At 49.5% G+C, this 24,717-nt stretch overlaps 3 protein-coding genes and 1 long non-coding RNA gene across 4 annotated transcripts; 1 reads left to right on the top strand and 3 right to left on the bottom strand.

The window, feature by feature from the left end:
- Window positions 1-1,156: 1,156 nt before the first annotated feature.
- On the bottom strand, window positions 1,157-1,923 carry LOC120658884. Its single transcript, XM_039937021.1, has 3 exons — window positions 1,651-1,923; window positions 1,328-1,586; window positions 1,157-1,262 (listed from the first exon to the last, which is right to left on the bottom strand). Exons 1-3 carry the CDS (start codon window positions 1,782-1,784, stop codon window positions 1,164-1,166), a joined length of 492 nt encoding a protein of 163 aa, XP_039792955.1. The 5' UTR covers window positions 1,785-1,923; the 3' UTR covers window positions 1,157-1,163.
- Window positions 1,924-2,220: 297 nt separating this feature from the next.
- LOC120662709 (protein MAIN-LIKE 1-like) lies at window positions 2,221-2,851 on the bottom strand. Its single transcript, XM_039941801.1, has 2 exons — window positions 2,554-2,851; window positions 2,221-2,460 (listed from the first exon to the last, which is right to left on the bottom strand). Exons 1-2 carry the CDS (start codon window positions 2,755-2,757, stop codon window positions 2,221-2,223), a joined length of 444 nt encoding a protein of 147 aa, XP_039797735.1. The 5' UTR covers window positions 2,758-2,851.
- Window positions 2,852-8,932: 6,081 nt separating this feature from the next.
- Window positions 8,933-15,271, top strand: LOC120660971 (peroxidase 17-like). The gene is made up of 3 exons (XM_039939640.1): window positions 8,933-9,303; window positions 9,423-9,614; window positions 14,333-15,271. The coding sequence occupies exons 1-3, from the start codon at window positions 9,085-9,087 to the stop codon at window positions 14,954-14,956; spliced, it is 1,035 nt and encodes a 344-aa protein (XP_039795574.1). The 5' UTR covers window positions 8,933-9,084; the 3' UTR covers window positions 14,957-15,271.
- Window positions 11,413-12,837, bottom strand: LOC120660972. Its single transcript, XR_005669777.1, has 3 exons — window positions 12,745-12,837; window positions 12,542-12,654; window positions 11,413-11,492 (listed from the first exon to the last, which is right to left on the bottom strand). It is a non-coding gene; the product is annotated as an uncharacterized LOC120660972 (long non-coding RNA).
- Window positions 15,272-24,717: the final 9,446 nt, after the last annotated feature.

The following is a 24,717-nucleotide window of genomic DNA, read 5'->3' as shown; positions in this document are numbered from 1 at the left end:
CAATGCGACATATGCAAAACTCGTGATCGCCGTGCTGAGCAGTGGCAACCTGTGATCTCGTACTCGCAGATAGATACACTATGGTCCCTATTTTGAGCTATACGAGCGTGTCACGAAGTTTACTTTGTATGCGGTATTCGTCATCATCGTCGGCGGGATCTCGGCCGCTAACTCCTCCCGCAACTAACTTGTCCTTCATTAAATCACAGAAAAAATTCGCAAGAGATTCCCTTATTTCACAAGCATTATGGAACTCACAAACATAACAAGTTCACATCAATAATATCTATAGAAACAAATGACAAGTAAACTACCACAATCATAATCCGAACAGTCGAAACAGTCCATAATGCCGCCGGAGAAACAAGTGCAAACAACTAACGACCCCTACCATTCTGACCACTCTTACGTTGTGCGTGTACGTGATCTGTATGGTAGCTATGACGTTCCAGTGGCCCCACGTTTCTGGCAGGACGGCGTAACTGAGCCAGAGGTGTATGCAAGCTGGGATCATCGTCCAAGGCAGGCGTAGCAAACAACCGTGTAAACTCGTCCAAGGAGGCCGCGGCGTTGTCTTCAGACCACCCTACATATCACAAAAAAATTAAGTAGCATTCAAAAGGTGAATGCAATTCCGTACAAATTATTGTACGTACCCTGTGTTGGAGGAGGTGGTGGTGGTGGATAGGAAGAAGCTCCTTCATATCCTCCTGGTGACGGCATAGGGTGATACGAAGACGGCCCCACTCCAGTGAACTGTTGTGATCCTGAGTATAAATAATAACGTACGAGCCTTCGACCATAAAACATAAGCAAATAAAATTATACACTACATATTTACCTAAAGTCCCTCCAGCATGTGGCATAGAGGTAAACTAGGTTCCATGAAATGGAGCCCCTTGCGAGGCACCTGGCCCTCCATAGAGCTGAGAACCGGGGTACCCGTACCCCGTGTGGAGTTGTATTTAAATAATGCATATAAACATACAGATCGGTAAATATCACACCATATCTTCTGCCTATCGGTGGTATAAGGGAGGCTGCTGCCATGCGGAACCACAAGGAACCGACGTCAACGCTTGCGACGATCCATAGGAATCCTCGTACTCCGTCCGCGTACCAAAGGCCTGAAGCATACCTCGGGCTCTATCATGTTGAGTGGTCTAGGCCTCGAGTTGTGACGGCACGCTCATCGTAGACCCGCCATGAATCCTCATTACATTCAGTGAGCAATCTAATTCAAGCAGCCTGCATGCCTCGAACTGCAACCAAAAAAACTTAGTATACAAATATTAAAAGATCGAAAATGCCGTCAACATTTACTCACCGCCCCAGCTAATGCCTCATCCCTGTGTCGTGCATAGCGATCCTGCGAAGTCGCAACATGCGGCTGTGGATGCATGTCAATATACGTCAAACGACAACGAGTCTTCGGTTCGTACCAGGTTAGGTACATCCGAAACGAAGGCTCAGTGTGTGGACCGGTATCCTCAGCCAACTGCTCGTCTGCATCATCCCACGCAGCCACCCATGGTTGTAATCTAGTGACCCACATTGTCGAGAACGGATGCCCAGCCCTTGATAAACTGCACGTTAAATAGAAATTAGTTTCACGTTATTAGTACATGGGTGCTCATACATTTTTGTTACCTATGATCGTGGCGCTGAACACGATCCAACGCTGAAGACACAGGGAAAGACTGGCGTCGACCGAACTGCCTCATGACTCTATCCGGGCAGTGGGACTCAACTGCAACGTCATACACCAAAGTTGCAGTAGTCATCCATAGGACCTGGTCCTGTGCGCACACCGAAGATATCCCAAGCGGTGCACGTGCGGCTATAGCCGAAGGACTGTATGGCTCCCACACAATGTCTTCTGGGGTCAATCGATCAAATTCGGCAACAAACTCAGGATAAGACCGCCGGGTCTGTACATGTGCCCATGTTTTCTGCAAAAATAAAAATTATGTGTCCATAAGAAAGGTATTGAGGGAACAATGTATGACCATAGTACACATAGAATATAAATTTTTATTGGGTCCCATACCTGTGCGAGTACCAGAGAGTCCCCATGGTGGGTCTGTCGTCCTCCATGTCACCGTACAAATCCGGCGTGTACGGTGACTGGTCAATCATGGGACGACCGATCGCAATCCTCTCATAAGACCAAAGCAGTAGCAGAATTGGGCACCTCGTTAGGACAGTATTCCTATCATTCTATCGTGATGCCTTGCAAAGTCCACGATATGTGCATGCAAGAGCCGTTGAACCCCAACTATATAAGGGTATGGCATCCTCATCTGCATTGGCGATCTCCTGTGCGTATGGCAGAAGCACCCTATCCACACAGTGCCCGTGTGAGTTGTTGAACAGGATGTACCCAAATAACCACAGTAGGTATGCCTCGAGTGATCTAGTCACGCTGTAGTCATCAGCATCGGCTGCCAACAGATCCGGCTGCAATGAAGTACGAACATTGAGAATAAGAAACACATGAGTTATTTCAAAGCCATCAAATACATCAACACATCGTTTTGTACGAAATTGTACCTGAAACTGTAGGAGCCATGACTTGGAAGGGCCTTTCGACTGTGTGTGCTCATTGAAATCTTCAGGATCAATCGTGGTGGCAACACCTGCAAAACGTTCCTCAAGATCCTCCAGCCATGTAGAAGGTACCATGCGGGGCCCGACAGCGTCTCCGGTGATAGGAAGACCAAGGAGCATCGCAACGTCCTGCAGGGTCGGTGCCATCTCCCCACAAGGGAGGTGGAACGTGTGTGTCTCAGGTCTCCATCTGTCAACGAGAGCTGAAAGTAGAGACCTGTCTAGCTTCACCAAAGCACTCTCAGCAAGACGAGCCACTGTGAGAAGACCTGCCTCGCTCAGCCTGCATCATACAGTGCTCAAATGTTAATACATTATATAACAAAATATATAACAGATAAAAACAGAAAATATATGACATATCACCTGGGCACCCATCGTGGGTCTACAGCAACCAACTCTGCAGGTGGACGTGGACCCAGCACGTTTAGTTCTTGGTGTTGAACCTTCGCAAGGACCGGTGACCCGAGTCTATTGTTGGGTCCAGCAACGCAGGAGTAACCCCGGCCATACCTACCACGTAAGATCAAAACAATACAATACAATCACACACATCTAAATATTTCTAATATTTCCTTATATTTCCTAAATAATTTATAAGATTTTCTAACCATTAATAATAATTTCTAATATTTTCTAACATTTTAGAAATTTTCTAATATTATCTTGCAATTTTTAAGATTAAGTAATTAGATTGCTAATGTACTATATCAACGCTAATCACTACAATTAACTACACCTAAATGTACCACTAATCAGCCCTAATAATAATTAAAATGATTGTTAATCTACTGTTTCAACAAAATAGTTTTTATAATTTTTTATAATTTTCTAACATTCTCTACAATTTTCTAACATTCTCTACAATTTTCTATAATTTTCTACAATTTTCTATAATTTTCTAACATTTTCTACAATTTTCTAATATTATCTTGCATTTTCTAATACTTCTCTAACAATTTTCTAGTATTTTCTAATACTAAATCTAGCACTTAATGTACTATATCAACGCTAATCACTATAAGTAAATGCAACTAAATGTACCACTAATCACTCCTAACAATAATTGAACTGATTGGTAATCTACTGTTTCAAAAAAATAATTACAACATAATCTATTTATAAAATGTGGAAAATTTTAGTTACCTAAAGTCGCCGGCTTGAAAATCCGATAGAGCTTCGCCGCTTTCCCTCTTCCTCACCCCTCCTCTCCCTCCCTCCCTCTTTTTTTCTTTTTTCTGGATTTTTAGCAAGTCAAATGAGGGGAGAGGGGCAGCCCTTATATAAAGGTGGGGCGGCCGCCCCCCCCAGCCGGGCGGCTTGGGAGGCCGGGCGGCCGGTTCCCAGGGATCTGTACGTAATTTTTTTCCTCTTTTTTTGCAGATTAGCCCCTGCCGCCCGGCAGCCGGGTGGTCAGGTCCCGGCCGCCCGGCAGCGGGGCGGTCGGGGTATATTTCTATAAATTTCCAACTCGAAAATATATTTTTGTAAAAAACAGAAATAAAAAATAAAAAAACCGCTGCTCTCTCAAATACTCGAGTCTCGTGATCTCATCTCATGAACTTCGACTGAACTTTAGACCTGGGCCACTTCAGCCTGCTGCTTTGCTGCTACCATCGGCCTGGCCTAACCACTTGCAGCAGGTCCAGCCTGCCAGCTCCCAGGCCCACCCCTAACCCGGCCTTCTTTAGCCGTCCGTGAAGGCCCATTCGAAGCCCTGCCAACGCTCCCGGACCCGCACGCAGCTCTCGTCCTCCGATCGTGACAGCACTGAACTACGTTGACGACCCGAGCAAGCAGCTGCAGCGCTTCCCCGCTGTCGTCCCGTCCCGTCGCTGCCGATCACTCGCACAATTCGTCAAGCTAGCGGTCGTCGTCGCCGGTAGCTTTGCTCTAATCTAGCTCCCTTCCCGGGGGGCACACGGCACCCGCCCCGCGCGCCAATCCCACCGCTCGGAAAAGCTACCCGCCGCGGCGGGACGGGCCGGCTGTCCCTGCGCTGGGTGTCAACGACCGGTCGCGCTCACCCGGACGCAGCCAGCCGCCTACTACTAGTAGAGACGAGTAGTAGGCTCCTGCTGCCGTGCCGCGCCGCACCGCACGTCGGTCGGTCGAGCTGACCGGTCAGAGCTGCCGGCCGGGCCCTGGCCTGGCCTGCCGCGCGCGTTGCTGCTGTGGCCCGGCACTCCGGCCTCGTCGGCGTCGCGCTCGTGGCGTGTAGCGCGGGATTTTATCCGGTCTCCAGCGGCCCCGTCCGTCCCCGTGAGATGCTACGACGCCTCTGCATGTGTGGCGTCGAGTCGAGTCCTAGTGCCGTGACGCGCCCGCGCCGGCGAGCTGTCGGCTCGTGTGTGCCCCCGAAAGGAACCGGTGCTCGGCGCCGTCGCCGCTGGAGCTTGGACTCGGCGTGCGGAATGGAATCTCCTCGGAACGAAGAAAGAGTGGTGGACGACTCGGTGTGTGGAATCTCCTCGGAACGAAGAAAGAGTGGTGGCGTGTACCATTTCCGAGCACGCGTGAACTGGCGTTTCCACTTGAGCAGAGCCTCTACTACCAATAGTATATATTCTCGCTGCTGTGCTGCACTGAAAACCGGCATGGCGGCATGTTTTTGCACGTGGCGGAGTGTCATCGTACAATTAATAAGACTGTGAATTAGATAGCCGAGCCGAAAGAATGTCATGGTGATGACAATATGTACGCCTCTCACATCCTATGAAACACCTCAACAAATTTAATACACATGACACTCCTATGATTTGAGATTAGCCTTATTATTGCATATCGTGGGAACTGGGAATCAGATTTAGGCCGCGTTTAGTTCCAAAAATCAAAATTCCAAAAAAAATTTCGACACATGCATGGAGACTTAAATCTAGACGAAATAAAAAACGCATTGCGACTGCTGCCTGTAAATCGCGAGACGAATCTAATGAACCTAATTAGGCCGTAATCACACGCTAAATTGCTACAGTAATGCTACAGTAAACAACCTCTAATGCCGGATTAGTTAAGCTCATTACATTCGTCTTGCGATTTACAGACGAGTTCTGTAATTTATTTTGTGATTAATTTATGTTTAGTACTTCAAATATAGAAAGATGCTTTTTCAAAAACTTTAGGCTATCTCCAACCATTCCCCCCACCCACCTCCCCCCAAACGTACTATTTACTATATTTTACTACCTCCCTCTAAAAGATTCCTCCCCCTATAACTCCTTCTCTCCAACCATTCCCCCCATATCTATTCCCTCTATATACTATCACTCATTAACTAACTATTTATTTATCATTTTTGAATTTAAAAAAAATCATATAATATTTGTACTATCATAATACGCATTATCATCATGTTACGAGGCTCAAACGAAATTAATATCATGAAAAAACGGTGTGATTAGAGATATAGGGGGAGTTGAAACTCACTCTATATATGGAGGGAGTTTCAACTCCCCCCATATGCAGAGGGAGCTGTGGGGGGAGCCGTTGGACCGCTCGCTCCCCCCAAAGACCCCCCTACGTAGGGTGGGGGGCGCTTTACAGGGCGCCGTTGGAGAAAGCCTTACGGAGCGCAACTAAACACGGCCTTACTGGAACTGTCCAGGCCGGGATAAGGTAAAGAACGAAAGCGACCGCATACTGAATTTTTCTCCTGGTACTGGTGGACTACTAGTGCGGATGGAATCTGTGCTACCGCAAGAGTGCATGGTTCCCTTGTAGCCGGTCATCATGGGTTGGGGGACCAGGAAACTGCGGTCTTATTCTCTAAAGAAAACGGCAGTCCTGTCCTCGTTGGGCCGGGCGTCCCTACTTGAGATTTTATCGGTGGTCGTCAGGATTGTCTGGAGCTTGAGGCTCCTTAACTTTCCTTTGTACTTTGATTGATAGTGCAGTCTTCCAAGGTTTGATGAATTTTACGTGCAGAGAAGTCTAAATTTCACCTGGTGCACCATGGGCTAGTGATTTAGTTTTGGCAAATAGTCTGTTTCGTACTTAAAGGCCTAGCAAACAAGAGAGAGAAGACCAAATTCCCGACAAATCAAGAATAAAGCTCCGCTTAGATCTAATCAACTTCGCTTGGATCCATGGACTAGATTTTAAACCTAAAGTTTAGTCCATTAGGTGATCAAAATATGAAGACTACAATATAGATTAAAGTTTAGTGTTCATAGTTCTTAAAACCTATCTAATTTGGACTAAACCAACTAGCAAATTGGAAAAGACAAAACTACCCCTTACTTTGCGCATGCAGGCACATTAGCATCATAAATCCAAGGGCAAAAAGAATATTTCTATATTTCAATACGTGTTCCACCTAAAGTTCAGTCCATGAATTCAAATAATCTTGGACTAAAGTTTAGTTTAGTCACCTTTTAGTCCCGATAACTAAAGTTTAGTTCTAGTGATCCAAACGAAGGCTTCATAGTAGATAGCTAATTTTAGCTCTAATTAATCTAAAAGCGACCTAATGCCCATCCAACTAGCTCGACAGTAATTATCCAGCTATACGTGTTTCTGCGCAGCTAATAGATTGATGAAATACTGAAATGCCCATGGGCCTGAGCAAAAAACTGTTACCTAGATAAGCATGCTAAAAAAAGATATAGCCATTACCTATTAGCCAATTAACCATTAACTCTAACTAATCTATCGAAACAGGCTTTGAGTAGCGATGGCAAAGCAGAGGTAGGACTCCGCGTCTCCGCCATGGCCTTTAGTCTCAGTCACAAGACTTTAGTTTCATACTTAGGAGCAGGTCCATGCCGCATAAAGAGTACACTAAAATTAACTTTACCAGTGATTGAAGATAGTACTAGCTAGCTCGATAAGATTAGAGATAAGCTGAAATGCTCAAACAATGAATTGTAAAAGTAAAACTTTATAAACGTTGACAAACAATGAGTCAAATTCTATGCATATTTAGGGTCTATTTAGATCACTTTGAATTTTGGATTTTGGGATTTTTGTAAGGAAATCTTCAACATTTGAAGTATTAAATATTAACTAATCACAAAACTAATTACAGATCTCGTCTATAAACTACAAGACGAATCTAATGAGCCTAATTAATTTATCATCAGCACATGTTCACTGTAGATTTACTGTAGTAATTTGGTACCTAATCACGCCCTAATTAGGCTCATTAGATCCGTCTCACGATTTACAATCCATTTGTGTAATGCGATTTATTTTTCGACTACATTTAGTACACCATGCAAGTGATTTATAAAATTTTTTGAATTTTGCATTTTGGGATCTAAATAGGGCCTTAGTCTCCCACGAAAGATCTCTCTCCTCTCAAACTCACTCCCTGTGAATTGTAAAAGGGTGGCTTCACTGACTCTTAAATCGTTTTTCTACTAGATTCGCAGACCATTTTTTTATGCAGTATTCAAACTAAAGCTGGGCGGAACCGGGCAAAACGGGCTTTCATCCCCCCAGTATAGATGGCCATTTGGCCCGATACCCATGGGGGCCCGAAGTCCGGCCCATATTAGCCCGACCCGAGCACGGCACGGGCCCGAATATTATTGGGCTCGGGCCGGCACGGGCACGATAGCAGGGTCGTGCCTGGGCCTCAATCCCGGCCCATGGACGCGTCCAGGCACGGCCCGAAAAAGGGCGGCCCGATCGGCCCGATGGGTAGCACGATAGGTCCGTTTAAATACTATGTTATCCATTATCAAACCCTATTCAAACATTTTCAGGCCGCCGGGCTGCCGGGCCAAACGGGCCGGCCCGGCCCGATTAAATCAATTTCGGGCCGTGCCTGGGCCGGCACTTCAGCCCATGGGCAGGCACGGCACGGCCCGTTAATATTTTCGTGCTTAAGCGGGTCGTGCCTAAACGGGCCGTGCTTAGACGGGCTCGTGCCGGGCCGGGCCGGGCCGCCCGTTTGGCCACCTATACCCCCCAGCCCCCCCCCCCCCCCCAAAAATAGCGGTTTCATAAACACTTCCAACACCAGGGCGCCGCGTGTCCACTTCCAATTAATCATGTTTTACGAACCCAAACATCAATGTGAATTGCAAAAGTGAAAATGACGAACCCGAGCATATTTTTTTTGCACAACTCAACTCACCCGTTCACACATCTGACAAGAATTAGAAGCCCTAGTTGTTTTCACCTTCACCGAAAATGTCAAGAAAAACCACCACACAGTGACACGGAGGCGCGCAAAAAAGTCCGGGTCAATGCTTCCCTCCTCCCCTGCCCGGCCGCGCCATCCAATCCCGTGGTGACAACCCAGAGGCCACTGGCCACGGCCTGCAGCCAGCGGCCAGAGACTCCCTATCTACAAGTACAACAACAACCCGCCGCTACTGCTAGTACGCTGCGAGACAGCCGAGCAGAGCACGGAGCGAAGCGCGGCGCGGCGCAGTGCAGTGCAGTGCAGCGCGACCCCTCCTCGGAACAGCCGCGCGCGCGTGCGTGCTTGCTTGCCCCCACCCCATCCCCCTCGTCTCTCCAGCCATGGCGGCCCGCCGCGGGTGCCTCCCCCTGGTGGCCGTGCTGCTCGCGCTGCTCTGCCGCGCCGAGGCGGCGGTGAGGGAGCTCAAGGTCGGGTACTACGCCGAGACGTGCCCGGAGGCCGAGGGGATCGTCCGGGAGGTCATGGCGCGGGCGCGCGCCCGCGAGGCCCGCAGCGTCGCCTCCATCATGCGCCTCCAGTTCCACGACTGCTTCGTCAACGTGAGTGGTCCATCCATCCATCCATGGCTCCGCCCGCGGCACATCTCACCTCGCTTCGATCGCGCGGCGTGGTTTTCTCCGGGTTCGATCGATCTGACGATGGCGGGGCGCGGTTGCAGGGGTGCGACGGGTCGGTGCTGATGGACGCCACGCCCACGATGCTCGGCGAGAAGGACGCGCTGTCCAACATCAACTCCCTGCGCTCGTTCGAGGTCGTCGACGAGATCAAGGAAGCGCTGGAGGAGCGCTGCCCCGGCGTCGTCTCCTGCGCCGACATCGTCGTCATGGCCGCCCGCGACGCCGTCGTCCTGGTACGTGCCTCCCCTCCCCTCGCCCCCACGGCCCGCAGATCCGTCGCCTCGCTAACTACGCGGTGGTGCCGCCGATGCGATGGCGATGCGCATGCCGTTTCTCCTGCGGCCTGCCGTTTCCCGTGCGAAATCCAGCGTTATATCTCTCCCGCTTTGTCTGCCGTTTCCAGTCCAAAATCCATCGCCTCCCACTCCGCTTTGTCTGCCGTTTCCAGTCCAGATTCCAGCGTTTCTACTCCCTCCGCGGCCTGGCGTTTCCAGTGCAGATTCCAGCGTTTCTACTCCGCTGCCTGGCGTTTCCAGTGCACAACTTCGCGTCCATCCTGCTCCCTCCCAACATTCAGTTTCAGTTTCAGGATCCACCGTGAGGAAAAGACGAGAAAGATGGGCTAGGAAAAGCTTTTCCATGAATCGCTTTTGCCACCACGGAAGCGCTGCGCGCACGGGTGCCGCTGCCTTCGTTTCCTGCGTGACCACCAACGCTCGCCGTTGCGTCACCTTCGTGTCGACGCTAGCGCGCTCTCTGCCGCTAGTCCTGCGTCCTGACTAAAACTCACGTAGAAAATGAGCATCTGGGGATTTCCCGAGTGCATTCGGCTTGTGCCACCCTGTCACTTGCGTGTGGCCACCACGGCTATGCGTTCACGTTTATCTTCCTGGTGGAACGCGCTTCGGCGTTCTGTTTCACATTTTACCTATTCGCATGAAATCTTTTTTTCGATGATTTTCCGAATTCACAGAAAAAACATTTACCAGTACTCCTACAAAGTATAGTGTGCAAATTGGTGATAGAGACGCTAGCATTCTACCAATACATGGAGGCGCATGCACCCCAGGCTCCCCAGCTCGCTGCTCCCTTGCCTTGTTTGGAAGGGCAAGAATCCTAGCGCGCACATTTCCCGAGAAGAAAATCTCGCATGCATGACGTATTAATTGAAGTCTATTTGCAAAACTTTTTTAGGAATGAGTGTAATTTTTCGCGACGAATATAATGACGATAATTAATCGATAATTGGCTACAGTAATGCTACAGTAAGCATCCTCTAATCGTGCAGACAAATGCCTCATTAGATTCTTCAGGGTCACTAGCGCGGGAGTTCTGAAGTTGGTTTTATAAACTGATTTTGTTTGACACCGTAATTAGTAGTCAAAATTATTACTATTTTTACCACGCTACAATTCTACCACGAACTAAACAGGCCCTGTAACCACCGCAGCGGGCAGGGATGGCCTCACCATCACGCGCCCCCCATAGGCAGACAGACAGGTCCGGTCAAGCCCATTTAGGGCTAATTTGGAAAAGGAGGGGAGTAGCCCCCGGGAAATCCCTCCCCTGCGGGGGGAACCCCGTGCACGATCGTACCCCGGGCGTGCTCACCCCACGGGTGGTGTCATCCCCGGCAGCATTTGGCAAATAGTTTCCACGGGGTGCTCTCGGCTCTCCCACAAGCTAGCAGACCAGGGCGGAGCAGATTGCATTATAGGCAAAAATTTGTCTCAAACAAGAGATTAGCACTACAAAAAATCAAAACCTGCAAATACAAAATAATATTCAATTCATTTTCAACCGTTGCATTGCAAGCAAGAGTTTCCATTCATCAAATCCCAACATGTCCCATCCATCCATCACACAGCAGGATAAAATGCTTGAAAAATTCATGAAAAATTCTACTGATTAAAGTACTCAACCATTCGAGCCATGACAAGGATAATAAACTATAACAATATAGGACATAACAAATTTGTCTCTACGATCAATCTCAAGTCTTCATGACTAGGGAGAAAATAGCTTCAATTAGCGGTTATCAGAGGAACTCAAGGTCGAGGCTGCACTTGCAGGACCCGTAGCAGCAGAAGCAGAAGCACGCAGTGAACAGGCTGCCAAAGGATGAAAAAAAACAACACTAGGCATAATCAGGAGTAAGAATATGCTCAGCATGAATTAAAATTTAACTGTTCACGCAGCACACATGACATACAATGAACTGATGAAGATCATGAAGTTGCATCAGATAGAGCAACAGTTTACCATTGACTAGATCAACTACAAATTTCAAGAAAAAAAACTATTGAGATTAAAAGCACTGCTCATAGATATACTTCCTGTTTGCCGGGTTGAGTTCTACTACCCATTAACTTGTGTGACAAAGAGTTCTTAGTACGCTACTACAGGCACATCCAACGAGTTTCTAGTGTAGATATAATATTATTTATTAGAAAAATAGTGCTAGCTAGCTTTACTTTAGACCCAATATATTAATTTGGATGAATTAGGAGCTGCCTAACCAATCATATATTGTGCAGAAATTGGTAACTAATTATAAGTAGCAGCAGATCATATATTTTCACAAGGCAATAAGGAGCACCTAGCCAGGTATAGAATAAAACTAGATCATATGGAAATAGCAGCATATAGAATATAGTTGACAGCATATTGGAATAGTAGGTAAATCAATAAGGCAACAAAAAGACTGACATTGAGTACTTAACACAGGGACTACATCCAACATATACGAATTGTGAACCATCAAAAGCTAAATCAAGCTTTCAGTACCCAAAGCTACTCAATGCATTCTGAACAGTAGTACACAATACATGAGAATTCAATTACTGCAACATAAAAGTTATTAGTACTACTTGCGTAGTATTTCCCCTGGTCACCGAACATGTGCTTTACTATTTGTAAGCTTTTCTTTTTCTCAAAAGCCAATCAAATTCTGCAACAATTGAATGATGGTAACCGAATGAACTAGTATTGGAACCAGCACTCAACCTACCGGTTTCACAAAAAAATTCAGAGACGACTGGCAGCAACGATAGCCTACCGCTGCGGGCAACCACACATCTCACGTCTCAACTAAGGGCTAGTTTGGGAGTACAGACATGGATTTGGAACCACGGTACATCAGAGTTTGATTGAGATTTACCTGGAATGCGAGGTCGACCTAGGAAGGGCCAGGGAAGAGGAAGAGGAGTGCCTGTGTCAGATCTCCCGCTCACTTGTGATCTGCTCCTGATCGCAAGACTTCTTCAGTAGGATCTATAAGAAAAAGATGAGAGGAGAGGAGAGAAGAAACCCTAGCAGGGGGCAGAGAGATGAATGGGGATGGGGAGGGGGAGGGGGAATCACCTGATACGGAGGATGAAGTGGCTGCAGGGACACCGCGCGGAGGAGAACGGCCGTCGCGAGATCGTCGGAGGAGATCGGCAGGCGGCGGCGGCGGCGCTCTGCTGCTCGACCTCGCGACTCCGCGAAGCGAGACGAGGGACGGGGACTTCTCCCCGGTGTGGCGGTGTGTAGGTCGGGCGCGATTCCACGAGGTTATTGGGCTCACCCGGGCCGGAAACCCCCACAGAGCGGGTTTCCAAAGGCGCATGTTGGACTCCGCGGGAAAGAATTCCGCGTGGGCTACTGGCTCGGGGAAACGACGGGGAACCCTGCGGGGAACTGGGCTTCCAAACTGGGCCTTAACGGGGGCGGGGCACCGGGCAGGCGGGCACGGGCGCAACAAAGCCGGGAAAGGCCAGGCCAGAGGGCCGCACCCACGAAAGCCTAGGCTGCGAGCGACCCCCGGGCGGCTAGATTGGTGCGGTGGACTGGTGGTAGCAGGCTAGTAGCCTTCGGCGTCTAGCGCAGACAGCCCCCGGTGCTGCCATTCACTGGCGCCGCGAGTGGCAAGGCTGCAGGCCCCACATTTGGCGACGGGGGATTCTGTTTCTCTCGGATCGGGTGATGATGGGGAGCGAGATTTCTGCCGAGCAGGGCACTTTTCCCGTGCTCCTCGCCCTGGTCTTGGTCCTCACGAGGGTTCTCGGTACCAAGCGTACGATGTCACTTTGTCTATGCCAGGGGATGCGGTTCTCTCCCTTGTTTCCCTTGGTTCTGTTTAGTTCCCCATTCTCCTGTGCCAAAATACACTGTAGCATACTGTAATATTTTTGTTTGTATTTGATAATTGTTGTCCAATTATTGACTAATTAGGCTCAAAACGTTCGTCTCACAAATTAAAACCAAACTGTATAATTAGTTTTTAACTTTATTTATATTTAGTACTCCATACATGTACCGTAAGTTCGATGTGATGGAGAATCTTTTTTTGGATTTTAGACTTTTTGGGCAACTAAACACAGCCCTTGGCGAGTTGGCAGTCGACTGGTGGTTGCACTGGATTGGTTGATCGTTGATGCAGGAGAAACCATAGCCATACTACGTTAATATTAACATCTAAGGCCAGTTTCAGTGGGAGTGTCATCGACACAGTTATTAAGACTGAAAATTTGAGAACTGTGCCAGAAGAGTGTCATGGTATTCCATGACACTCTTCTCACATTCCATGACACTCCTCTCTCCTCTCTCCTCATACTATTGGTACATGTTAGCAAATTTAATGTTCATGACACTCTTATAACACTCCCATTGAAATTGACCTAACATATCCAATAAATAAATGTGAAAATATATTTAAGATATAATTATTCATATTTGACATTCAAAATATTATTACTATACAGTTGGTTAAACTCAGGAACGTTTGACTTAAGATAAATCAAAATACCTTAGATTTCAGAACAGGGGAGTAGAGGCACTGTACTTTCTGGCCGCTCATTCTGATTTTGTTTAGATTTTGCAAGGGAATAAGAAGCGCATCATAGTTTGCGTTGCAATTTGCAATACTAATGTGTTTGACCTCTTGATTTGCTTTGTTCTCTTGACACAGACCGGTGGGCCCAATTGGGAGGTGCGGCTCGGGCGCGAGGACAGCCTGACGGCGAGCCAGGAGGACTCGGACAGCATCATGCCGAGCCCGCGCGCCAACGCCAGCGCGCTCATCCGCCTCTTTGCCGGGCTCAACCTCAGCGTCACCGACCTCGTCGCGCTCTCCGGCTCGCATTCCATCGGGGAGGCCCGCTGCTTCTCCATCGTCTTCCGCCTCTACAACCAGTCCGGCTCCGGCCGCCCCGACCCGAACATGGACGCAGGCTACCGCCGCGCGCTCAACGCACTCTGCCCCAGGGGCGGCGACGAGGAGGTCACAGGCGACATGGACGCCACCCCGCGCGTCTTCGACAACCGCTACTTCAAGGACCTCGTCGCCCTCCGCGGCTTCCTCAACTCCGACCAGACGCTCTTCTCCGACAACGCCAGGACCCGCCGCGTCGTCAAGCGCTTCAGCGAGGACCAGGACGCCTTCTTCAGGGCCTTCGTGGAGGGGATGATCAAGATGGGCGAGCTGCAGAACCCCAGGAAGGGGGAGATACGGCGTAACTGCCGCGTCGCCAACGGCTCGCCATCGCCGGCGACGACCAAGGAGGTGGCGGCGTACCGCGTCATGGACTTCTGATCGATCGATCACGCGTCCGGCGCGGTTTGGGGTTTCAGAACAGATTGAGCTCTGATATCGTGGTACTGATATGTTGACAAGGTTTTTGGTCGTGTGTAGTGAGTTTTGCACCTATACCTATGATTGTGGTGCGCGAGCTTTTGTGCTCATTGCTGATCTGGGAAATAATTGAGATGTTGTACCTACATATATGATATAAGGGTAGCTTAGCCAAAAGTTTCCTTATGTGATTTATTAGCTCGTCCTGCTGGCCGATTTGATTTACAGAACAAATAATAATTAAATCGATTGTGCAGAGTAGACAATTATGAATAATAGGTTCAGGAATTTAAATAGCGTTATATATCTAGCATTCACTGACATGATCTTGATCTGTAGCAGGAAAATTACTGCTTAAAGCGTAGGGCAAGATGGCGTTCATGTAGTAATTCCCAGTGAAACTCTTTGAAGCAAAATGATATTATAACCTCACAGTGAAAAACGAATAGTCATGCCGACGAGGATCGTCGAGGTGTGGTAAACTTTGGTCACATGGCGCACAGCCGCAAAACGACTTGTGGAGTATTTTTTTAGTGGATAAGTGCTTTCCAAGACTCAAAGAGATCGCAGGCGCTGGTATCCCAGCGTTCATGTGTACCCCCACGAACGTTATTGCTTTCTATAAAAGTAGGGATTTTCCTTTTCCAAACAAAAAAAAGAAAGAGATTGCAGGCCATGATGTCCTCCGCATCATAAGGCGTACTACTGTCCCATGAAATAAGCATATTAGTAGAGAGCATCTCCAAAACACTTCAGTTTCAACTATTTATTTAACTCTGCCTCTCGATAATGATTCCACTCCATATTAAATATCTCACTCCAACAAACATCCAGTAACCACACTTCAAACCTAATAGCTACATTCAACTCTCCCTCTGCGCGTGGGATCTATACTTGGCTGGCCAAGTTTGGCTAGCGAGTGGACCAATTTAGAGAGTCTTGGCGAGTTGGGTAGTTAGTCTATTGGATAGTTATTTTGATGTTGAGTAGTCAAAATTTAGCAGAGGACCAATTATAGTTAAAAAAGTTTTACTTTGAAAAAAATCTAAACGCAGCCATATTCTGGAACCAAGAAAGTAGAAGATAGGATGCTTCTTAAGAACTCCTACTCTCATGTAGGTAGAGACACTATTTTTACCTTTTAGAGACATTTTAGGTTGTCTTTATGTAATTGTAGAGTCATTATTTACTATGTCGTAGAGGTACCACTATATCCAGTGTCTCTTTGATAGAAGAGACACTTTGTTAATTGTCTCTATATATTATAAAATAATTTGTAATGACATACTAATATGTCTTTACCCTCTAGCTGCACTAAAAAATATTGGAAAACATGTGAATGATGTACCTTTGAAGTTTCGAACTCAAGACCTCACACCATATTGCACAATCCTCAACCTGCTAGCGATCTCAACCTTACAACAATTGTTACTCATATACTTAGTATAATTTCTGGTTGCAGGCGGGGCGGGTTGCGGCTGGCCACTTCATGTCCGCACCAGCCGCAAGGACGCCTGCGGGCTCATGTGGCAGCCCGCACGCCGCCGCGAGTCTTTTGCGGGCTTTGTGGCAACCCTCATCGCCGCGTGCCATCATGAGACATGAGCTGGCTGTTACGCAGGCGAACATCAGAGCCTGTTTACTGGGTGCACCCATGCTTGCACATTAAGCTCTGGAATCCGGAGAAATGACGAATCCAATTTTTCTAGCAAATCGAGTGACCACGAATCTCTTCTGCCTTGTGCCGCCGGCCGCCGCGTCATCTGCACCAGATCGAGCTCGCCATGCTTGCAACTCTCAACGAGATAGGTGCTTTCTGTTCGTGAGCAAGTACCCTGATTGCGGCTGTGATTCTGAACAAGATCCCCATCAGGCACGACAGAGTTGTTCCTGACTGAAGCCACGTCCAAGCTCAGCTGAAGAGGGTCCACGTTCGACGACGCGTCGTGAGCTCGTACGGATGACGAAGATGTCAGTGCGCGACGGCGAATGCGTTGTGGTCTGGCGGCCGTTGCGGTGTGAGGAACGAGAGTACTCTATCCTGCTTGTGATGAGTGAATTGTCAACCGTGCGGTGTGATCGTGCGCTTGGTCTTTGAAATGCAGGTACACGGGCGTCGAGTGTCGACGGGGAGCTGCCGTGGAGGTGCTGTGGTCGATGGACTGTGCGGTGGACGGCGGTGAAGGGCAGCCGGGACCGGAGCTCGGACCGGGCGGCAGCTGTGGCGTCCACTCCTGGATCGAGGGCGCAAGCGGCGACGGAAGGCAGGTTTCTTGGTTTGCGCCACAAAACCAAGGAGGCGGACGGCGGTTGAAGACGCCAAGTCGTGGAGGCACGGGCGTCGGTCTCGGGACTGACGGAGGCGACGGGCGTCGACGGCGTCTAGGGCCTCGCTGCGGGCGAGGAGGTGACGGGCGTCGGGCGGCGTCTAGGGCCGTCAGAAGGCCGAGGCGGGAACGGCGTCTAGGGCCACGGCGTGGAGGCGGGAATCTTCCCGCGCGTGAGGTTTTGGCGGTTTTCTCAAAACCGGCCATCTACCCGGGTTTCGCGGACCCTCCAAAACCGCGGACTGGATCTTCATCAAGACGGCGGCATCGCGGAGAAGACTTCGTTTCGAAGAAAGAACCTTGGCCGTCGGATGAGATCGTTGTACAGGGGGTGTTGCAGGCCAACCGGTCTGACCGGTCCCTGGCACCGGTCTGACCGGTCTAACCAACCGGTCTGACCGGTCCAGCGCACCGGTCTGATCGGTCCCGCGGGTATAAATACCCTTTCACTTGTGTTAGGTTAGGTGTGGCTTTTGTAATCTGTTCGTGGACTCTCTGTTTCCCAGGCTGCCGCCCCTGTGTTCCTCTTCCTCAGTTCATCTCTTTAGGGTAGATTTTAATGTTGTTTGTGTGAGAACTCTTGTGGATTTGATTGGGAAAGGAGGCCCTAACCTCCTCGTGCCCTCTGGGCGATTTGAATCAATCCATCTCCTCATTTTGTGCCTTGTTTGATGAAATTTCGATTTCGTTTTTGGTGCACTTGATTGCGAGGAGTCCATGAGTTCTTTGCTGTGATTCCCGTGCTCCCAACTCTAACCTAAACCCTCTGGAATCACTGGCGTGTTCGAACTCGAGTTCTTGAGTGTTTGAGAAAACCCCAATCCCTTTTGATCTCCCCCATAATTCTCACGATTCGTTGATCTTTGGGACGAGATCTTTTGGGGATATGCTCACGGGGTAGGGGCGAAGCAATCCCCCAAGTTTCATCGGTTTTCGTGGTCGTTTGCTCGGGATTCACCGTTTGAATCCAATTTCTTGGGGGTTTTCTGGGTGCTACCGGTCAGACCGGTAGGCACGACCGGTCAGACCGGTCCAGCGCACCGGTCAGACCGGTACAGCGCACCGGTCAGACCGGTCCAGGCAGATCAGTTCTGCAGTTTTCCCGATTCGCTTCCGATTTGCTTAGTGGTTTCGCTCGCTCGTTCGAGGCCTTTTGTGTTGGTTTAGCTTTTCCATAGCTATTCCAAACTTTGGCCAGAACGCTTGAGGGCTTGGGTGATTTTCGGGATATAGGCCGACGGTTTGAATTTCGAAAGAAATTTTGATCGGCTCCCATTCACCCCCCTCTGGTCGCCGGCTTCGGTCCCACAATTGGTATCAGAGCTTGGTTGAGGTTTTTAGTACCTTAACCGGCTCGAAAACCACTCGGCGACCATGGCGAGTCTTGGTAAGATCCCAGTGTTTTCCGGCGAGGACTATGCCTACTGGAAGGTTCGCATGAGAGCCTTCCTGCAGAGCATGGGAGCCGATGTCTGGGAGATTACCACGAACCAGCTCTACGAGGTGCTGGCTGTTCGGACCACGCCTCTTAAGGTGACCCAGCACGAGGCTAACGCCAAGGCCGTCAATGCCTTGTTTGCTGGCGTTTCTCGTGCGGAGTTCTCACGCGTCCAGGGTTTTCAGGAAGCCCACAAGATTTGGACGTGCCTTGAGAACTACCACGAGGGTACACCTCAGGTGAAGGCCAGACTGTTCGAGACTCACCGGCGTGAGTACGAGAACTTCACACAGGAGCCGGGTGAGAGCATTGACCTGATGTTCAGTCGTTTTCAGTCAATTATGAACAAGGTCAATGCGAACAGATCTGCTGGTGCCCTTGAGTACACAGAGCACGAGAAGACCCTTAAGTTGCTTTACGCGCTTGACCGCTCTGTGTGGGATCTCAAGGTGAACACGATCATTGAGTCTGCAGGCTATGAGACTCTGACCGTGAACGAGCTTTTTAGCAAGCTCAAGGCCACGGAGGTGGATAACCAGACACGAGCCAAGCTCAATGGTGCCCCTCCTTCCAAGAGCGTCGCTCTTGTGACTGGCCCAGGTGGATCGAGCTCTAACGCTAACTCTGCTCTTGGCTTTTCTCTTGCCTCTTTGCCTTCTGTTTCAGATGAGCAGCTGGAGACGCTGGGCGACAACGACTTGTGCCTCCTGATCAGCAAGTTCCAGCGCATCTACCACAACAGGCAGAGGAAGAAGAACCCCGGGTGCTACAACTGCGGCGATCTGAACCACTTCGTCGCCGATTGCCCCAAGAAGACCGGCGGTGGCCAGAACAACTCCTTCGACTACTACCGCCACCGCGACCGCGACGAGGGAGGCTTCAACAAGGAGCGTCGGCGCCACAAGCACCGCAGTCGTGACCGGGGAGGACGCTTCGACAAGGAGTCGCTCAAGAAGTGCTTCCAGTACAAGGCCAAGAAGCGGGAGAAGGCCTTCCTGGCACAGCTCAGCGACCTCGACAAGAGCTCCGACACCGACCGCTCTTCTTCACCGACCTCCGACGACGACGACAAGAAGAAGAAGAAGCGGGACAAGGAAGTCACCGGCTTCATCGGCCTTTGCTTGGCGGCCGATCGGCGCAAGAGCTTCTGCACCATGGCGGGCGAAGCCGATGGTGCTCGTGCGTCTTCAGGTGGACATGCTACACCGACGCACTCCGGCTCTTCTCCTGGATCCGAGAGCGATTCAGAGGTAAACTCCACGATCGACCTGCTTGATACAGAGGTTAGGGAGTTGTACGCCGCTCTCGACAACCAGAAAAGGCTGCTTAAGGAAGCAGCTAGAGAGCGTAGAAAGCTTAGTGCTGAGCTGGCTTGTGCTAGGGAGAAGTCTAGTGAGGATGAGTGCGCTGGCTGCATATCTCACATGAATGATCTTGTTGCTCTCCGTGCCAAGCATGATGAGAACGTCGCGAACTTAGATGTTGCTAAGATTTCGCTTGCTGACGTGTCTCATGAGCTCGCTAAGGCCAAGCATGAACTAGAACTGGTTAAGGATGCTCCTATTGTTAGCGATGTGCTTGAATGTGAGGAGTGTCCTATCTTTAAGTCTGATATAGCTTCTTTGCAGTCTAAGTTTGCTACTGTTGTGTGCGAGCTAGAGGAGATGAAGTCTAGACCAGTTTTGCTTGGCGCTTGTAAGCTTTGTCCCACGCTTAGGTTGGAGCTAGAGGAGAAGAACGCTTTGATCAAGTCTTTTGGAAAGACTAAAGTCATAGAGTTTAGCCCACCTATTGACTGCTCTGTTTGCCCTGGTTTGATCTCTGATTTGGATAATCTTGCGGTAGAGAAAGCCAACCTGGAGAATGAGAATACCTATCTTAGGGCGATTCTTAGTTGGGTTTCTGCTAGTGAGCCGCAGTTGGGCATGATGATCAAGCAGTTCAAGCGTGGTGATGGGTTTGGGGTCGGTTACACATACACGAAGTCAGACTTTGACAGGTTGTATGGTAAGATTGGCAAGGCTGCTGGAAACACTGCTAGCATGAGCACGCAGCCTTCGCTTGTTGACCCCGCGGATGGTGTGCTTAAAGAACCACCGAAAGCACCTCCACAGAAGCAGGTATGGGTTCCAAAGCCCAATGCGCTGAGGAACCCCCTCGACACGCTCCCTGCTGCCACAGCCTAGGTTGCCCAGAAGAAGAGGGCCGCTCCTCCCCGTCCGCAGGATAGGCCTCCACCTCCCAAGCGTGAGGTGAGGTACCACTGCGAGTTCTGTGACAGGGAAGGTCACCTGGAGGAGTTTTGCTTCAGGAGGAAGCGGGCTGTGAGGCGAGAGCAGGAGAGACGGAATGCGGACATGTACTCTGCTCGGGTGCATGGTCCTTCTCGGCGTGGTGGTAGGCAAGATGCTAGGGCGAGCCGTGTAGGTGGAGGTCAGGGAGACGGTGGTGGTTACCGTGCTCCAGCAGGTGGTCGCTTTGCCGGTCGTGCTCCTGGTCGTTTTCAGTACGGCTATGGACCACGGGACCGAGGCTTTGGAGGAGGTTTTGAGGCTCCACGTTTTCCTCGCGGTAGTGTTCGTCAGTCACGCGGTAGACGGGACGGGGGATACGCTTTGTCTGGTTTTGCTAACCCTTCTGTAGAGCAAATGGCTCGACACTGGTTTGCTTCTCACTTTGCTAACCCCAGTGTTGAGACATTTGCTCACCCTTTGTCTCACTACTGATGTGCAGGTCGGAGGCTTGGAGAACAGGTGGATCATGGACTCCGGTTGTTCGCGCCACATGACCGGAAATGACAAATGGTTCTCCAGCCTCACCCCGATGCGCTCAAAGGAGTACATTGTGTTCGGGGATAATGGAAGAGGAAAGGTACGTGGACTTGGCGCTGTTCGAGTTTCTGATCGCTTTACCCTGAGAGAAGTTGCTTTGGTTTCGAATCTTGGTTTTAATTTGCTCTCTGTTTCGCAACTTCTTGATGAGGGGTTTGAGGTTCGCTTCAAGGAGGGCTGTTCGCGTGTTTTGGATTCCAGGGGAGATTTGGTTTGCCGGATTACACCTCGCGATCGAGTTTTCTTGGTTGACTTCTCTGGAACTCCTTTTGGCCCTTCTCATTGCTTGATGGCTGGTCCTTCTTCTGATTTGTGGAAGTGGCATAGGAGACTAGGACATTTGAGCTTCGATTTGTTGTCAAGACTGAGCTCACTTGGCCTGATCCGAGGATTGCCCAAATTGAAGTTTGAGAAGAACCTTGTTTGCCATCTGTGTCGCCACGGCAAAATGATTGCCGCTTCTCATCCGCCTGTTAATCAGGTGATGACCGCTCACCCTGGAGAATTGTTACACATGGACACAGTTGGTCCTTCTAGGGTGATGTCTATTGGTGGGAAGTGGTACGTGCTTGTGATTGTGGACGATTTTTCTCGCTATTCTTGGGTCTTTTTCAGGAGAACCAAGAATGAGGCTTTCGAATTTGTTCGAGACTTGATCTTGAGGTTGAAAAACGAGCTACCCCAGGCCATGCGAGCGATCCGCAGTGACAATGGCACAGAATTCAAAAACGCTCGTTTTGACGCTTTTTGCATTGATCAAGGGCTTGAACATCAGTATTCTTCTCCCTACACTCCACAGTAGAATGGAGTTGTAGAGCGGAAGAATCGGACGCTGGTTGAGATGGCGAGGACGATGCTCGATGAGCATAGGACTCCTCGCAAATACTGGGCTGAGGCGGTTAACACCGCTTGTTACGTGTCCAACCGCATTTTCTTGCGTGCTTTCTTGCACAGGACTTCTTATGAGTTGCGGTTTGGACGCCAGCCCCGTGTTGACCATCTCAGAGTTTTCGGTTGCCGGTGCTTTGTGCTGAAAGATGGAAATCTTGATAAGTTTGAGTCTCGCTCGTCTGACGGTGTCTTTCTCGGTTATGCTTCTCACTCTAGAGCGTACCGTGTGCTGATTATTGATACTAACATCGTCAGAGAGACTTGTGAAGTCACTTTCGACGAGACTGCACCGTGCAATTCTTCTGTCTTTGAAGTTGCAGGAGATGATGAGCTCGGCACCTCCATCTTTGAAGATGAGGTGGAAGAAGCTGCAGATGGCGAGGCTGAGGCTACCATGCGTGCTGTGGACCCGGCTATCTCTGCTACGAGCTCGGACGATGACGACGGCCCCGATCCGACTACGTCTACTTCACGGGGGCTGTTCGAGGAGGTGACTCAGGCTTCACCAGCTGCACCTGAGGAGGCACCAGCTTTGGTTGAGGAGGAGGCGACTTCGACACGGGAAGCACCGCGACACATTCAGCGCCGCCATCCACCTCAACAGATGCTAGGTGATCTCAACGAGCGAGTCACCAGGTCCAAGGTAACAAGTATTGCTGGCTTTGCTCATTCAGCGTTTGTTGCCTCTTTTGAGCCCAAAGATATTGGACACGCTCTTTCTGATTCTAATTGGGTCAATGCCATGCATGAGGAACTTGAAAATTTTGAAAGAAACCAAGTTTGGGTTTTAGTCGAGCCTCCACCTGCTTGTAATCCCATCGGAACGAAGTGGGTTTTCAAAAACAAGCAGGGTGAGGATGGTTTGGTTGTTCGAAACAAGGCTCGTCTTGTTGCCCAGGGGTTTTGACAAAAAGAGGGTATTGATTTTGAGGAAACCTTTGCTCCTGTTGCTCGTTTGGAAGCTATTCGAATCTTTCTTGCATTTGCTGCTTCCAAGGGTTTTAAGGTTTTCCAAATGGATGTTAAATCTGCCTTCTTGAATGGTTTTATCGAAGAAGAGGTTTATGTAAAGCAACCCCCTGGTTTCGAAAATCCCAAGTTTCCAAACCGTGTTTATAAACTTCAGAAAGCTCTTTACGGTTTGAAACAGGCACCTAGAGCTTGGTATGATAGATTGAAAACTTTTTTGCTGGCTCAGAGTTTTAAAATGGGATGTGTGGATAAGACTTTGTTCCTCATGCGATCAGGCACTGATTTTCTTTTAGTTCAGATATACGTGGATGATATTATCTTTGGTGGCTCTTCTCACGCTCTTGTCTCCAAGTTTTCTGAGCAGATGTCCAGGGAGTTCGAGATGAGCATGATGGGTGAGTTGCAGTTCTTCCTCGGGCTGCAGATCAAGCAAACTCCTCAGGGCACTTTTGTCCATCAAGCCAAGTACACTAGAGACTTGCTGCGGAAATTCGACATGAGTGACTTGTCTCCTCAGCCGACTCCGATCAGCACATCTACGGCGCTTGATGAGGACTTGGACGGCGAGGCGGTGGACCAGAAGGAGTACAGGAGCATGATCGGCTCTCTCCTGTACCTGACGGCGACGCGACCGGACATCCAATTCGGCGTCTGCCTCTGCGCGCAGTATCAGGCTTCGCCGCGCACCTCCCACAGGCAGGTGGTGAAACGCATATTCAGGTATTTGAAATTCACCCCTGAATTTGGTCTTTGGTATTCTGCGGATTCTTCTCTGGTTTTGGTGGGCTTTTCTGATGCCGATTTCGGTGGGTGTCGGTTGGATCGCAAGTCGACATCCGGCACTTGTCAATTTCTCGATACATCTTTGGTGTCTTGGTCCTCTCGCAAGCAGGCTAGCGTAGCGCTTTCTTCCACAGAAGCTGAGTATGTTGCCGCTGCTAGCTGCTGCTCCCAGATACTTTGGATGAAACAAACCTTGCAGGATTATGGCTTGAGTTTCGGTAGGGTTCCCATCTTTGTAGACAACATGTCAGCCATTAGCATTGCAAAGAACCCTGTCCTACACTCCAGAACCAAGCACATAGACATCCGATTCCATTTCCTGCGAGACAACCATGAGAGAGGACACATAGACTTGATCCATGTCCCTTCAGAGAGGCAAACTGCAGATATCCTCACCAAACCGCTAGAGCAGGACACCTTTGCTCGCTTGCGAGGGGAGCTTGGGGTTTGCTACCCCTTTTGATTACTGACTTTTCTTTG

This window comes from Panicum virgatum, chromosome 2N, assembly GCF_016808335.1.
Source record: "Panicum virgatum strain AP13 chromosome 2N, P.virgatum_v5, whole genome shotgun sequence".
NCBI lineage: Eukaryota > Viridiplantae > Streptophyta > Magnoliopsida > Poales > Poaceae > Panicum > Panicum virgatum.
The sequence above is the reverse complement of the archived record's forward strand: the minus strand, read 5'-3'. Positions and strand labels throughout refer to the sequence as shown.

Coding starts and splice junctions, on each gene's coding strand:
- LOC120660971 (XM_039939640.1), top strand. CDS start 9,085: ATGGCGGCCCGCCGCGGGTGCCTCCCCCTGGTGGCCGTGCTGCTCGCG. Junction 9,304..9,422: donor TCCACGACTGCTTCGTCAAC/GTGAGTGGTCCA, acceptor GCGCGGTTGCAG/GGGTGCGACGGGTCGGTGCT. Junction 9,615..14,332: donor CCCGCGACGCCGTCGTCCTG/GTACGTGCCTCC, acceptor CTCTTGACACAG/ACCGGTGGGCCCAATTGGGA.
- LOC120662709 (XM_039941801.1), bottom strand. CDS start 2,757: ATGGCACCGACCCTGCAGGACGTTGCGATGCTCCTTGGTCTTCCTATC. Junction 2,461..2,553: donor CATGGCTCCTACAGTTTCAG/GTACAATTTCGT, acceptor ACTTCATTGCAG/CCGGATCTGTTGGCAGCCGA.
- LOC120658884 (XM_039937021.1), bottom strand. CDS start 1,784: ATGACTACTGCAACTTTGGTGTATGACGTTGCAGTTGAGTCCCACTGC. Junction 1,587..1,650: donor GTTCAGCGCCACGATCATAG/GTAACAAAAATG, acceptor TTTAACGTGCAG/TTTATCAAGGGCTGGGCATC. Junction 1,263..1,327: donor ATGAGGCATTAGCTGGGGCG/GTGAGTAAATGT, acceptor TTTTGGTTGCAG/TTCGAGGCATGCAGGCTGCT.